The 13,835-nt window shown below is 38.8% G+C and overlaps 1 protein-coding gene across 3 annotated transcripts in view; it reads left to right on the top strand.

The window, feature by feature from the left end:
• LOC110460042 (equilibrative nucleoside transporter 3-like) overlaps positions 1 to 12,500 on the top strand; it is a 58,251-nt gene extending 45,751 nt beyond the window's left edge. For all 3 annotated transcript variants that reach the window (XM_021512742.1, XM_021512743.1, XM_021512744.1), the window contains 4 exons: positions 2,944 to 3,046; positions 7,654 to 7,739; positions 8,450 to 8,649; positions 11,308 to 12,500. In XM_021512742.1, the coding sequence (XP_021368417.1) occupies positions 2,944 to 3,046; positions 7,654 to 7,739; positions 8,450 to 8,649; positions 11,308 to 11,425 (507 nt within the window). In that variant the 3' untranslated portion in view covers positions 11,426 to 12,500. The remainder of the gene's footprint in view (positions 1 to 2,943; positions 3,047 to 7,653; positions 7,740 to 8,449; positions 8,650 to 11,307) is intronic.
• Positions 12,501 to 13,835: the final 1,335 nt, after the last annotated feature.

Here is a 13,835-nt window from a genome sequence, read left to right as displayed (position 1 = left end):
AGTATCAAGTAGGATTACTGTAATACATGTACAGGGGCTTCTAAATGGCCCTATTTTCATGTATAAACAGTAGTTAGCATGCTATAAGACAGGGCAACAGATGTATTTTCAAGTCAAATTCAGAGTTGTTTTAAGATATAAAGTGATGAATAAGACTTGACTTAAAGTACGTCTGCTGATACACATTACACATCAATGAGCCCTATTGTTCTAGCTAGGTATGTGGCTGTAGGACTAGTGGAAGAGATACCTGTCCCTTGTGTGGACAGTTGTGCTCACCCCTATTGTTCTAGCTAGGTATGTGGCTGTAGGACTAGTAGAAGAGATACCTGTCCTAGTTAGGTATGTGGCTGTAGGACTAGTAGAAGAGATACCTGTCCTAGGTAGGTATGTGGCTGTAGGACTAGTAAAAGAGATACCTGTCCCTAGTGTGGACAGCTGTGCTCACCCCTATTGTTCTAGCTAGGTATGTGGCCGTAGGACTAGTAGAAGAGATACCTGCCCCTAGTGTGGACAGTTGTGCTCACACCTATTGTTCTAGCTAGGCATGTGTCTGTAGGACTAGTAGAAGAGATTCCTGTCCCTAGTGTGGACAGTTGTGTTCACCCCTATTGTTCTAGCTAGGTAGGTGGCTGTAGGACTAGTGGAAGAGATACCCGTCCCTAGTGTGGACAGTTGTGCTCAGCCCTATTGTTCTAGCTAGGTATGTGGCCGTAGGACTAGTAGAAGAGATACCTGCCCCTAGTGTGGACAGTTGTGCTCACTCCTATTGTTCTAGCTAGGTATGTGTCTGTAGGACTAGTAGAAGAGATTCCTGTCCCTAGTGTGGACAGTTGTGATCACCCCTATTGTTCTAACTAGGTATGAGGCTGTAGGACTAGTAGAAGAGATACTTGTCCCTAGTGTGGACAGTTGTGCTGCCCCCTATTGTTCTAGCTAGGTATGTTGCTGTAGGACTAGTGGAAGAGATACCCGTCCCTAGTGTGGACAGTTGTGCTCGCCCCTATTGTTCCAGCTAGGTATGTGTATGTAGGACTAGTAGAAGAGATACCTTTCCCTAGTGTGGACAGTTGTGCTCACGCCTATTGTTCTAGCTAGGTATGTGTCTGTAGGACTAGTAGAAGAGATACTTGTCCCTAGTGTGGACAGTTGTGCTCTCCCCTATTGTTCTATCTAGGTATGTGGCTGTAGGACTAGTAAAAGAGATACCTGTCCCTAGTGTGGAGAGTTGTGCTCACCCCTATTGTTCTAGCTAGTTATGTGGCTGTAGGACTAGTAGAAGCGAGACCTGTCCCTAGTGTGGACAGTTGTGCTAACCCCTATTGTTCTAACTAGGTATGTGGCTGCAGGACTAGTAGAAGAGATACCTGTCCTAGGTAGGTATGTGGCTGTAGGACTAGTATAAGAGATACCTGTCCCTAGTGTGGAGAGTTGTGCTCACCCCTATTGTTCTAGCTAGGTATGGGGCTGTAGGACTAGTGGAAGAGATACCTTTCCCTAGTGTGGACAGTTGTGCTCACCCCTATTGTTCTAACTAGGTATGTGGCTGTAGGACTAGTAGAAGAGAGACCTGTCCCTAGTGTGGACAGTTGTGCTCACACCTATTGTTCTAGCTAGGTATGTGTCTGTAGGACTAGTAGAAGAGATACCTGTCCCTAGTGTGGACAGTTGTGCTCACACCTATTGTTCTAGCTAGGCATGTGTCTGTAGGACTAGTAGAAGAGATACCTGTCCCTAGTGTGGACAGTTTTGCTCACCCCTATTGTTCTAACTAGGTATGTGGATGTAGGACTAGTAGAAGAGAGACCTGTCCCTAGTGTGGACAGTTGTGCTCACCCCTATTGTTCTAACTAGGTATGTGGCTGTAGGACTAGTAGAAGAGATGCTCTAGGCCCAATCTGGGTCACTTTGCTTCTATCATTATCTAAAACAAATTAATAACGATGATATGTTAGGATGTTGGCAGATTTTTGAAAATGCAATTTACATGTTCACATACTGATTATTTATACTTCATTACCATTGATATAGTTATATTATGTGCACTTGTTTATAAAGCACTGGTGTCCCTCTGAGTTCCTGCTGGTAAATTTATAGTATCACGTGACCTTGACAGCATTTTCCTTCTTGGAGTATCGAATTACCATGCAATTCCTCTGTATATTTTTCTAATTGCTGCATTTATCAATATTCACAACATAAAGTCGAAGGCACCTGATAGTTAGTCAAAGGCACTTGATAGTTAGTCGAAGGCACCTGATAGTTAGTCGAAGGCACCTGATAGTTAGCCTGACCTACTGTCCTTAGAGTTTATTTATCTGAATTCTTCATGAAATATGACTTTAAAGTACAATTTTTTGTAATGGTAAAACAGACAATGCAACTAGGATTTTTTAAGCAAACTTTTATCAGTTTGTTGCTGTGAGTATATTTCTTTGACGATAAATGGTTGTGACCCAGGACTGGTTTTGGATTGTTCCCGTGTTTAGTGTGCAGCCCTTTCTTGACAGTATGATCATTTTCCGCTAAAAAGTTGTACACAATACACAAATATGTACGGTAATGAAGTGGAAGATTTTACAAAATACCACTCAATATTCAAATTATAACAACTCAATTATACAGCTGCTTTCAGGAGAACAACTACAAGTATATCAGCCACTTCTGCGGCCAATAATAATTACATTTAATTTCAGATTTAACTAATTTCATGGAAGTTTGCTCACAAGAAATGGCCACTTTAAGCCAGTTAGAATGTCAGTTGAGCTCTGTGTAAACGCTACATGTAGTATTTACTTCTATGTTGCGATGTCATACTAACTTTGATCATTTGTACATGCACTAAGGGTTACATTTCTTGTGTGTAAACATACATTTATAGCTATTAACCATATAAATACTTTAAAATAACACCTGTTATTCTATATAACCCTTGTTTTCCAGATTAAGGTCCAGGCGATCTGTGTGTGGTTCGTGTTCTTTGTGACATTATCCATCTTCCCCGGTGTATGGAGCAACATCAGGAGGATTGATTTCCCTCTAAGTGGTATGCATCAGGCTAATCCATGGCTAACACAACAAAATAGGGCTATTTTCTGGAAATTAGAGCAGGTTGCAATGTTAACTCTTTTTTCAAAGTAAATTTGATCAAGGTCAAACACATTATTTCAATGCAAAAAAATGGTCTTTGACTGTCACTTGTTTCTTTTCACGTTTCTTCATTGTGTGGTTTAAGCGCTAAACACTTAACAGCCATAGCTACATGTTGTACTTTGACCCATCCATACAGCATCAGTTGGCCTTGACCTTAGAATAAGTTGATGGAATAAAGTTGTTTTATTATCAGTGCTTGACATATCAAACCAGTGTCCTCACCAAGTATAGAAACAGATGGTGGACTTGGAAAAAATAACCAATTAGATGTTCACATGCTGTAAGGTTGACCTATACGTATTCTGAAACAATCGCCAATTTGATAAATGGCATACTTTGTCTGCCGGCAACCTTAATGCGAACACTGAAAATATGACCTCAATGTCTGTAACTGGGAGCGATATATTGCTGTTTTTTAAGCTTTTAGCTCACCTGGTACTAAGGACTGGTCAGCTTATACCATGGTGCGTTGTCCATCCGTCCTTCAAACAACCCCCCAACCCCCCATTCCAAAGTGTCACTTAGAAGGGACATTTATGATTGATATAGAAAACTTATTATGACAGTTTTGATTGGCTGATTTTTATAAACAAATTTGTCATATGTCACTGATCTGAAATTGATCACATGACATATTTTTAATAATAATAATAATAATTCGAGATTCTTACATACTGCTATATCACAACCTCGTTCGTAGATCGTCTCAAAGCGGTTCACAAATTATTATCCGTGGTTATATGGCCTTTGCACCCAGCCAATATCTTTCTCAACTCCCTGGGGAGCATACAGCCGGTGCTGCCATTTCGGCACTCACAGCTAGCATTCAACAATTCTAGCACTGCCCAACCATATACTCATTTACAGCTGAGTAGACTGGAACAATTGGAGTAAAGTTTCTTGCTCAAAGATACAACACAGTGCCATACTGTGAAAAGAAAAAGAATTAACTACCAGAAGTTACTCACATGGAACACTGACAACAACATGGCGGCGCTGGCGTTGACAAGAGTTCAGATGAAGCCATTTTTGAAGGATTTATTGTCGAAGATGTTGCTATTAAAAAAGCTGCAGAATTAAGGGAAGTAAATGAAAGATTAGGCAGTTTTAGTGTCATATTTTTCAGAAACTGTGGGACCAATGACTATCTTAGATGGGCAAAATAATGAGTTTAAACTTTTTGTCTTCGATTTTTGCATCGGAAATATATGATCTGCTGACTTTACAATTTTGTATGCTGAACAGCAATCCCAACTCAGGTCCGACCCAAATAAGACCCTGAGGACACAGAAGGGAGTAAACGCCTGTTTGGTCATCAGAATTTACATGAGCATCTTTAAGCTACAATGTTTTGTAAAGGGACAAGTTTGATATCTCAGTATTTTCATGCTAAAAAAGAACCAGCCTCAAGGGGACTCGAGACATGACCGGTTACATCGTGTCCATCAATACTAGATAATGTGAGGGGGAATATCAGCTGCATCAAAATACAAGCGTCTATGAAGCTATGATCACATTCAGAGGACACCTGGGGTAGTGATGGGCAATCAGTTTAAAATCATAATTGTCAATCGGTTTATAATTGGAAATATTTAATCGATCAATGATCAGTTGCATAAGCAGTTAATAATTTTTCAGGACTGAATACCAAAATAAAGTGAGAACACTATCATTACATTAATAGACAGGGTTGTACTATACATAAGGTTTCATTCTTTTATAATGAATGGATATCAAGCAACTGTTAGGCATTTTTAACCCCTGCTTTCACCGAAACGGGGGATATTCATTTGGGTTTGTCCGTTTGTCTGTCACGCTTCGTTTCCGTGCAATAACTAAATGTTAACCGATTGTCTTCAAACTTAGTACCAGGGGTAAATGTCTTAAGGGCTCGACCAAGTTAGATGACCACTTTCAGCAGACCCCATTTGGCGCAGTTATGGCCCCTTGAATAATTAAAAACGTCATTATCTTTCGTTTTTGTTCATTAACTCTCGTAAATAGTATCTGATGGTCTTCAAACTTTGTAACAGGGTTCAACACATTAAGGGCTGGACCAAGTTTCACAACCACTTTAATCAGACTCCATTTGGCTGAGTCATTCTCAGTCAGTTTCCGCTTAATAACTCGAGCAAATATTAGATAAGGCTTTTTTTCTTCAAGTTTCAAGCTATACATTATGTCTCAACAGCACGATACTGTAACCTCAATAAAGTTTACCTACAATATGTCCTGAAAGCGGTGGATATAAATTCCACGAATTTGCTTGTTATCAATCATATACCCCGGTAGTATAAATCATACTGATATATCCCTTTCAAAGTATACTCTACATGGAAGACATTTAGATACTTTGATTTCAATGATGAACCGATGATATAGATTATGGAATTTGAATGGGTAAACCGATCAATTTCTCAATTATAATCGATCATCAGCCCATCACTAACCTTGGGTTTCACCAGAATCTACCTGCTAAGCCTACACAATACAGGATTAACAAGGTATGGATGTGGGCTGACTAGGAGAATGGGTATACAAATGAATTTTAAGTGTATGCTGGGTAAAAAGGAGAGGATGAAAACTCCCAATATGAACCGACCGCCATGTGTTGTAATGGAATTTTACTTAGAATATTTCAGAGAGAAACCTTATTGTCAACCTTAACTGAGTACTTATTAATGGGGAACAGCAAGATCAAATAGGAAGGTCTTTTTGCAAAACTTCTTCATCCTTCGTGTGTGATAAACCAGGGTGATGTCAATATGGTACCGAGTGGGAAAACCGCAGCTTATGCCTGGAAAGACAAGAAAATAATCTATTTCCTGTCGATTGCAGACGACCCAACAGCAGAACGGGATCAAGTGCAACGGCGACAGATCCCACCATGGTCACCATCAGAGCCGAAGTATGATACAGTGATAAAATATGAAAATGAATGGTGTTGACAAGGCAGATCAGATAAGGGGCGACAGACCCCACCGTAGTCACCGTCAGAGCCGCAGTATGATACAGTGGTACAATATGAAAATGAATGGTGTTGACAAGGCAGATCAGATTAGGGGCGACAGACCCCACCGTAGTCACCGCCAGAGCCGCAGTATGATACAGTGATAAAACATGAAAATGAATGGTGTTGACAAGGCAGATCAGATTAGGGGCGACAGACCCCACCGTAGTCACCGCCAGAGCCGCATAATGATACAGTGATAAAACATGAAAATGAATGGTGTTGACAAGGCAGATCAGATGAGGACAGAGTACTCAACATATAAGATGTTTAAGAGGTGGTGGACATATGTCTTTCTCTTTGTTCTTGACTCGTCGATTGCCCATGCCTGCATCCTTATGAGAGAATCTCTGCACCACAAATTGACAACAATGACGGGCAAAGATAAGGAAAAGTTCTACTAAATTTCTGGATGAATCTGACCAAAGTGATGCTGGGGATATACAGAGCAACAAGGAAAAAAGAAGTGTGGGAAACACAGATTCACATGGAGTTGCATGGTCATTGGCCAAAAGAGAGGGAGATGTCGGCAGTGTTCAACATAAAAACAATCAAATGTCCAGTGGGAAGGCCCAGGAGGTAGAGCACATCATTGTAGGGTTTGTTTTGAACCACTCCAAAGGGTTTAAAACTAATAACAAATAAACCTGGTCTTTGTGTAAAAAAAAAGATTGTTTGCGGTTAAAAAATAAATAAGTTACAAAACCTTTGTGAAACAAAACCTTTGGCATGACATTTTCAACAATTCTTTGGATTTAATGCAAAATAAGAAGAAACTCCAATTAGTGTATGTTTCTGCATAATTCCATACAGCAACAACAATTGAAAGCATCAGGACAAGTAGGGATTTAAAGGAAAGGTTGATGGACTGACAGTGGACGCCACTGCATTTGGCCTTTCTGGACAAAAAAGGAAATACATGTACATTGTGTATGGTAGTATAGGATAAATAGAGGATCTTAAATAAGTTTTCATTTCATATGAGATTTTATGAAACAAGTCTTCAGAGTTTTTATTTTTGCAAGCCTTGGCGAGCAAATAAGGCTTGCAAAAATTAAAACTTTGAGACAAGTTTCATAAAAGCTCATATGAAATGAAAACAAATTTAAGATACTTTTTATCACATAATTCAGAAAACTTACATTTTGACAGTTTTAAAGCCAAAATGTAGAGGGCTTAAGCAAACGGAGACAGCCATTTTGTTGCCCCATTTACAATTTATGACGTCACGTCATTGTCCATATTATAATCAATTTCTGACTGGCACAGCCAATGAAAAATGCTCCAGGGTATATTACACTAGTGACATATGTAAAAATATTACATCGGTGAATTCACTGGATAACAGGCCAATTATGTGATAAAACAAATTGAAATATAGGGAAACATTATATTTCCATTTAAGCTTAGAAGAACAATTCATATATCATAGAATTCTCAACTAAAATTATTGATATGAATTTAACTTACATGGATCATATTATTTACAGATCAGATGTTTGTGGGAATCTTCTGCTTCCTGAGTTTCAACTTATTTGCTGTTCTTGGAAATCTGACATCCGAGTTTATTAAAGTGGTAAGTTATAAGTGGCTGTGGTAAGTTATAAGTGGCAGTGGTAAGTAATAAGTGGCTGTGGTAAGTTATAAGTGGCAGTGATAAGTTATAAGTGGCTGTGGTAAGTTATAAGTGGCAGTGGTAAGTTATAAGTGGCTGTGGTAAGTTATAAGTGGCAGTGGTAAGTTATAAGTGGCAGTGATAAGTTATAAGTGGCAGTGATAAGTTATAAGTGGCTGTGGTAAGTTATAAGTGGCAGTGGTAAGCAATAAGTGGTAGTGGTAAGCTATAAGTGGCAGTGGTAAGCTATAAGTGGCAGTGGTAAGCTATAAGTGGCTGTGGTAAGTTATAAGTGGCAGTGGTAAGTTATAAGTGGCTGTGGTAAGTTATAAGTTGCTGTGGTAAGTTATAAGTGGCAGTTGTAAGTTATAATTGGTCTGTTTATATTGTATTTCATCTTTGTTCTGTGTCTGTCCTTTAACAATTTGTTGTAGCTATTTCTCAAGAATTAAAAGACAGATCTTCCTGAAATTTTAAATGTGGATTCCTCAAAACTGGGAAATGTTCCAGAATCTGTCTTTTCCTATACATCTGTATGTAGATTAATGTATATGCTGATTAATACATAAGTTATTAAATTCCTTTCAACAGTTCAGGTTTGTTCATAGGAAGTGTGTCTTTGTAAGTAATAGTATTAAGTGTTGATGCTTGAGTTCTTCATGTATTTACAGCCTGGTCCAAAGTTTGTGTGGGTACCAATCCTACTCCGTGGTCTGCTCATCCCTTACTTCCTGTTCTGTAACTTCCAGCCGGGTACGGGGCGTACTCTAGCTGTCCTCATTGAGAGTGACTATGCAGCTATATTTGGAGGAGTGATATTGGCCTTCACCGGCGGCTACTACAGTAGTCTTGTCATGATGTATGGTCCAAAGTAAGTATGATCTATTAGTGGTAATGATGTATGGTCTATTGGTGGTAATGATGGTCCTAAGTAAGTATGGTTTATTGGTGGTAATGATGTATGGTCCTGGGTAAGTATGGAATATTGGTGGTAATGATGCATGGTCCTGGGTAAGTATGGTCTTTTGGTGGTAATGATGGTCCTAAGTAAGTATGGTCTATTGGTGGTAATGATGTATGGTCCTAAGTAAGTATGGTTTATTGGTGGTAATGATATATGGTCCTAAGTAAGTATGGTCTATTGGTGGTAATGATGTATGGTCCTAAGTAAGTATGGTTTATTGGTGGTAATGATGGTCCTAAGTAAGTATGGTATATTGATGTTAATGATATATGGTCCTTAGTAAGTATGGTTTATTGGTGGTAATGATATATGGTCCTAAGTAAGTATGGTCTATTGGTGGGAATGATGTATGGTCCAAAGTAAGTATGGTTATTGGTGGTAATGATATATGGTCCTAAGTAAGTATGGTATATTGGTGGTAATGATGTATGGTCCAAAGTAAGTATGGTTTATTGGTGGTAATGTTGTATGGTCTATTGGTGGTAATGATGGTCCTAAGTAAGTATGGTTTATTGGTGGTAATGTTGTATGGTCCTAAGTAAGTATGGTATATTGGTGGTAATGATGTATGGTCCTAAGTAAGTATGGTCTATTGGTGGTAATGATGTATGGTCCTAAGTAAGTATGGTTTATTGGTGGTAATGTTGTATGGTCCTAACTAAGTATGGTTTATTGGTGGTAATGTTGTATGGTCCTAAGTTAATATGGTCTATTGGTGGTAATGATGTATGGTCCTAAGTAAGTATGGTTTATTGGTGGTAATGATGTATGGTCCTAAGTAAGTATGGTTTATTGGTGGTAATGATGTATGGTCCTAAGTAAGTATGGTCTATTGGTGGTAATGATGTATGGTCATAAGTAAGTATGGTCTATTGGTGGTAAAGATGTATGGTCCTGGGTAAGAATGGTATATTGGTGGTAATGATGGTCCTAAGTAAGTATGGTCTATTGGTGGGAATGATGTATGGTCCTGGCTTAGTATGGTCTATTGGTGGGAATGATGGTCCTAAGTAAGTATGGTTTATTGGTGGTAATGCTCTATGGTCCTAAGTTAATATGGTCTATTGGTGGTAATGATGTATGGTCATAAGTAAGTATGGTCTATTAGTGGTAAAGATGTATGGTCCTGGGTAAGAATAGTATATTGGTGGTAATGATGGTCCTAAGTAAGTATGGTCTATTGGTGGTAATGATGGTCCTAAGCAAGTATGGTTTGTTGGTGGTAATGATGGTCCTAAGTAAGTATGGTCTATTGGTGGTAATGATATATGGTCCTGGCTTAGTATGGTCTATTGGTGGTAATGATGGTCCTGGGTAAGTATGGTCTATTGGTGGTAATGATGTATGGTCCTGGCTTAGTATGGTCTATTGGTGTAGCTTTCCTTGCCATTATTGTAGGGAATCATTTGTTAGTATTTATAAGTACTGAATTGGTGCCATGTGAGCCTTTTGCCATGGTGCTGTGTCTGGCGTCATGTTTAGCTCATCACAGGCCCCACCCTTCGGGACTTGGTCCCAGGTTATAACATGGATATATTTGAGATCCCCACCTTATTACAATAGATAAATTTGCTGAGTAGAAAGAGATGAATACATATATTCAACCAGGATGGCACTTGGGTCTGGCATCACCCTTGAAGACTCAGTCCCTAAGACATACATTTTAAATGATTCAGATTTTGTTACACATATGCTTATCGCTGGTATCTTATTTGCCATACTACATTCAATGAGAATATTTTGCCGTTATTGGGCCTGTTGTTTTATTTGAAATGACCTCTGAATAAACAATAGGCCAGGGGTTGTGACATTTGGCCAGTAGGATGCTAGGATGAAGGGCTATCAAGTTTGTTCAAATAAATGACCTTGACCTTCAAGGTCACAGAGGTTAGATGTACGCAAATTACTGCTCTCTAACCAAGAGTCACAGTATGCTTATCTTTTGCAGTAGCATGCTGAGATAAAGGGGGCCCCCCCCCAAAAAAAAAGTGTTGTCAAGAATATCCTTGGGCAAGGGGAATTGAATTGAATTTTGTATAAACGGAGGATGTGGACCAAATTTAATTTGTTTTAGAGCATCTTTGGGAAAAGGGGACAAAGTTTTGTATAAGTTGAGGGTGTAGCCCCTTTGGGCAAAGGGACAAGGCTCAATAGGGTAAATAAAGGAAACTGGTTTAAATATTTCTCATTTGAAATAAAGGGAAGGATTTTAACCATTTTTTGGTCCAGAGAACCTGCAGCTAAGTGGACTACTTTTTCTATAATTGGAGGACGTAGCCCCCCTGGGAATGGAATGTAGGTAAATCTTTAAAAACTTCTCCTTCTGTAAGGAAGGAGGGATTTAAACTTGGAGGCAGTTGTTTTTCTAGAATATTCCTAGCAAAGGGGACTCAAATTATGTTGTATAAACGAAAAGAGCGTCCCCTGGGAAGGTTGGCAGCTCTGTATTCATAAAACCTAGTCAATTCACAATTGTGTTGATAATTGCATCATGATGATACATGTATCATAGAAAAAAACACTCTTCACAGATAAACATTTAAATCTGACCAATTGTGGTTGTAGGTTAGTGGAGCCAGAGGTGGCCGGCAAGGCAGGGATGATAATGGCTTTCTGTCTGGTCACAGGAATTACCACAGGCGTGGCCTTCTCCTTCCTACTCTCTGTGATGGTAAGCTGGTAACTGCAGTACCTCCAGATCACTACCAAGTCTGGGTGTTATTGAGCTCATCAACACATCAACGCCATATATGCAACGTTGAGTTATAACTGTTCAGCATCGAAACCAAAATTATGACTACTTACCATTTACAGTCAAGCAAAACCTTCAGGTCATGATCAACAATATAAATGCCGGGGAAATATCATGACCATGTGATCAACCAAGACCAAAATTTACAGAACGAGTACATTGAAACAGAGTTTTCATACAAGGAATTTCAAAATCGTGCATAGCCTAGTTGGCTTGTTAAGGATTTTTATTTATTTGGAAATCTAGAGGAATCACCATGCTGACCTACCTACACTGACATGAAACTTGTGAAATAATAAGTTTACCATTAGGTTATTCGTGTGTTAATTCCAAATGTCATTCATTTATTGGCATGATGATGTACAATTAATACATGATCCCAGTGTTTGTAGAGAATAGATATTTGTATCCATGTTGTATACAGTAGCCTCAATGTCAATGCCTCTCAGGGTAAATGTCACAGCTCATTGACATGGGTATATTCTTACTGATCATCTTTTAAATTGTTGATTTACCACATTCACCTGATGTAACATGCCTTGGCTTGTATTTACATAAGAGCATATGTTGATGAAGTTGTACAGAAAGTATTACTTTTTTAACACAAAACAATGTTATTTTTTAAGCTTAAATGATTGCCTTCAACCATGTCTTTTGACAATGGAAATCTGTGCATTGTAGTCAATTTTAGAACAGATGATTTTGAAATATTCTGGTCAACTTGCAAAGATCTAGTCTTGTTGGCCTTGTTCCTAGCTCAACTGGATTGGTTCATCATAGCACACACCTAGGGAAATCAAAACACAACATTTGATTGATTAACATAAAAATCATTGCACAATTCATAAAATTGGAATTATTGTACTGGATAAGATAATAAGTCTGTTTATCAATGTATAGACCGAAAACTGAAGTGCACTCTTATATATCTTATCAAATTTTACTGACAAAATATGAATCACTCATCTCAATACACTTTAGGGTGTATCTCTATCATTACAGGCTTCATACTGACTGGTTTCCCTGGTGCTCATAATACTTAACATTGGATAAAGATTTTGCTGTTAATACACGTAACAGTTATAGTACTTATATACACAAGAAATAATTTGCTGTTCTCATTCAGTAAACATACCATACAAATGTTGTACTTATATACATAGGAAAAGATTTGCTGTTGTCGATACTTATCATATTATAGTTCTTTATCAGAAATATTAATGGGGTAGGAATTGATTCACCGTGGTTCAACGTCTGTTGTCCATGAAGAGCTTTTGATTCCAACATAGGTATCTGGGTCTGAGGGAAAGATAGGTGATATCCAAGTCAATACGACCAATGAGGGCCCGTCAATAACCAACAGGCCCAGGATGTCGCGTTTGGCCAGTAGCATGCTTGGCTGAAGGGCCACCGTCAAGTTAATTCAAACAAAAGAGCTTGACTCACTTTCAAAGTCGCAGGGGTCAATGCCGTGAAATCTTTAAACAGGTTCATCTGAATACCAGTCATTTGTAATGATATTAATTAGGTCTGTAGCTTGATTGGTTTGTTTGTATGAGAGGTTATACATCTGCTGCCCTACCAAGTAGTTCGGTTATCTGTCAGACAAAGCAGACTAGCTTAATTTAGTCCATTTGAACATATTTTAAGGTTACAAGTGTGAGATTGATATCAAGTGAGCCATCTTAGACTCAGATTATATGCTTATATCAAATACTTAGCATGGCAGTATTAAGGTGTTTTAACAAAGGTGTGAATTTTATTACCCCCAGATCTTCCATTCCCTCCCAACACTTAAAACGGTCAAATTGGCTAAAATTTCAACAATCTTCCTCAGGCCAGGTGATATTTCAATCAAACATCTTCTTCAAAAGAACAGAAAGGCTAAGAGTCATGATACTTGGTCAGTGCCTTGCAGGTTGCTACAATGTTTTCAAAGTAAATAACCTTGACTCATGTTCAAGGTCACAAGGAATATCAAGTGTGTTCAAATGAATGAACCTGACCCACTTGAACATTTTTGTAATAACTAAGACACCTAGTATAATTAGCTCACCTGGTCGCAAGGATTAGCTCACCTGGTCGGAAGGACCGGTGACCTTATGCCATGGCGCGGCGTCCGTCCGTTGTCCGTCCGTCACCTTTTCCTTTAAATCACTACTTTAGGCCAAGGGTATCAAATTTTGTATAAACGGTGGCTGTGGCCCTCCTGGGGGCAGAGGGTCGGGACCCAATAGGGGAAATAGAGGTAAAAACCTTTAAAATCCTTCTTCTACCATAGGAAAAAGGGATTTTATCCAAATTTAGTCTAGAGTATCCTTGGGCCAAGGGGACTAAATTT

The sequence above is a fragment of the Mizuhopecten yessoensis genome, unplaced genomic scaffold, assembly GCF_002113885.1.
Source record: "Mizuhopecten yessoensis strain PY_sf001 unplaced genomic scaffold, ASM211388v2 scaffold10309, whole genome shotgun sequence".
NCBI classification, from domain to species: Eukaryota; Metazoa; Mollusca; class Bivalvia; order Pectinida; family Pectinidae; genus Mizuhopecten; species Mizuhopecten yessoensis.
Note: the sequence above shows the minus strand (reverse complement) of the source record. Positions and strands in the feature narration are given on the sequence as shown.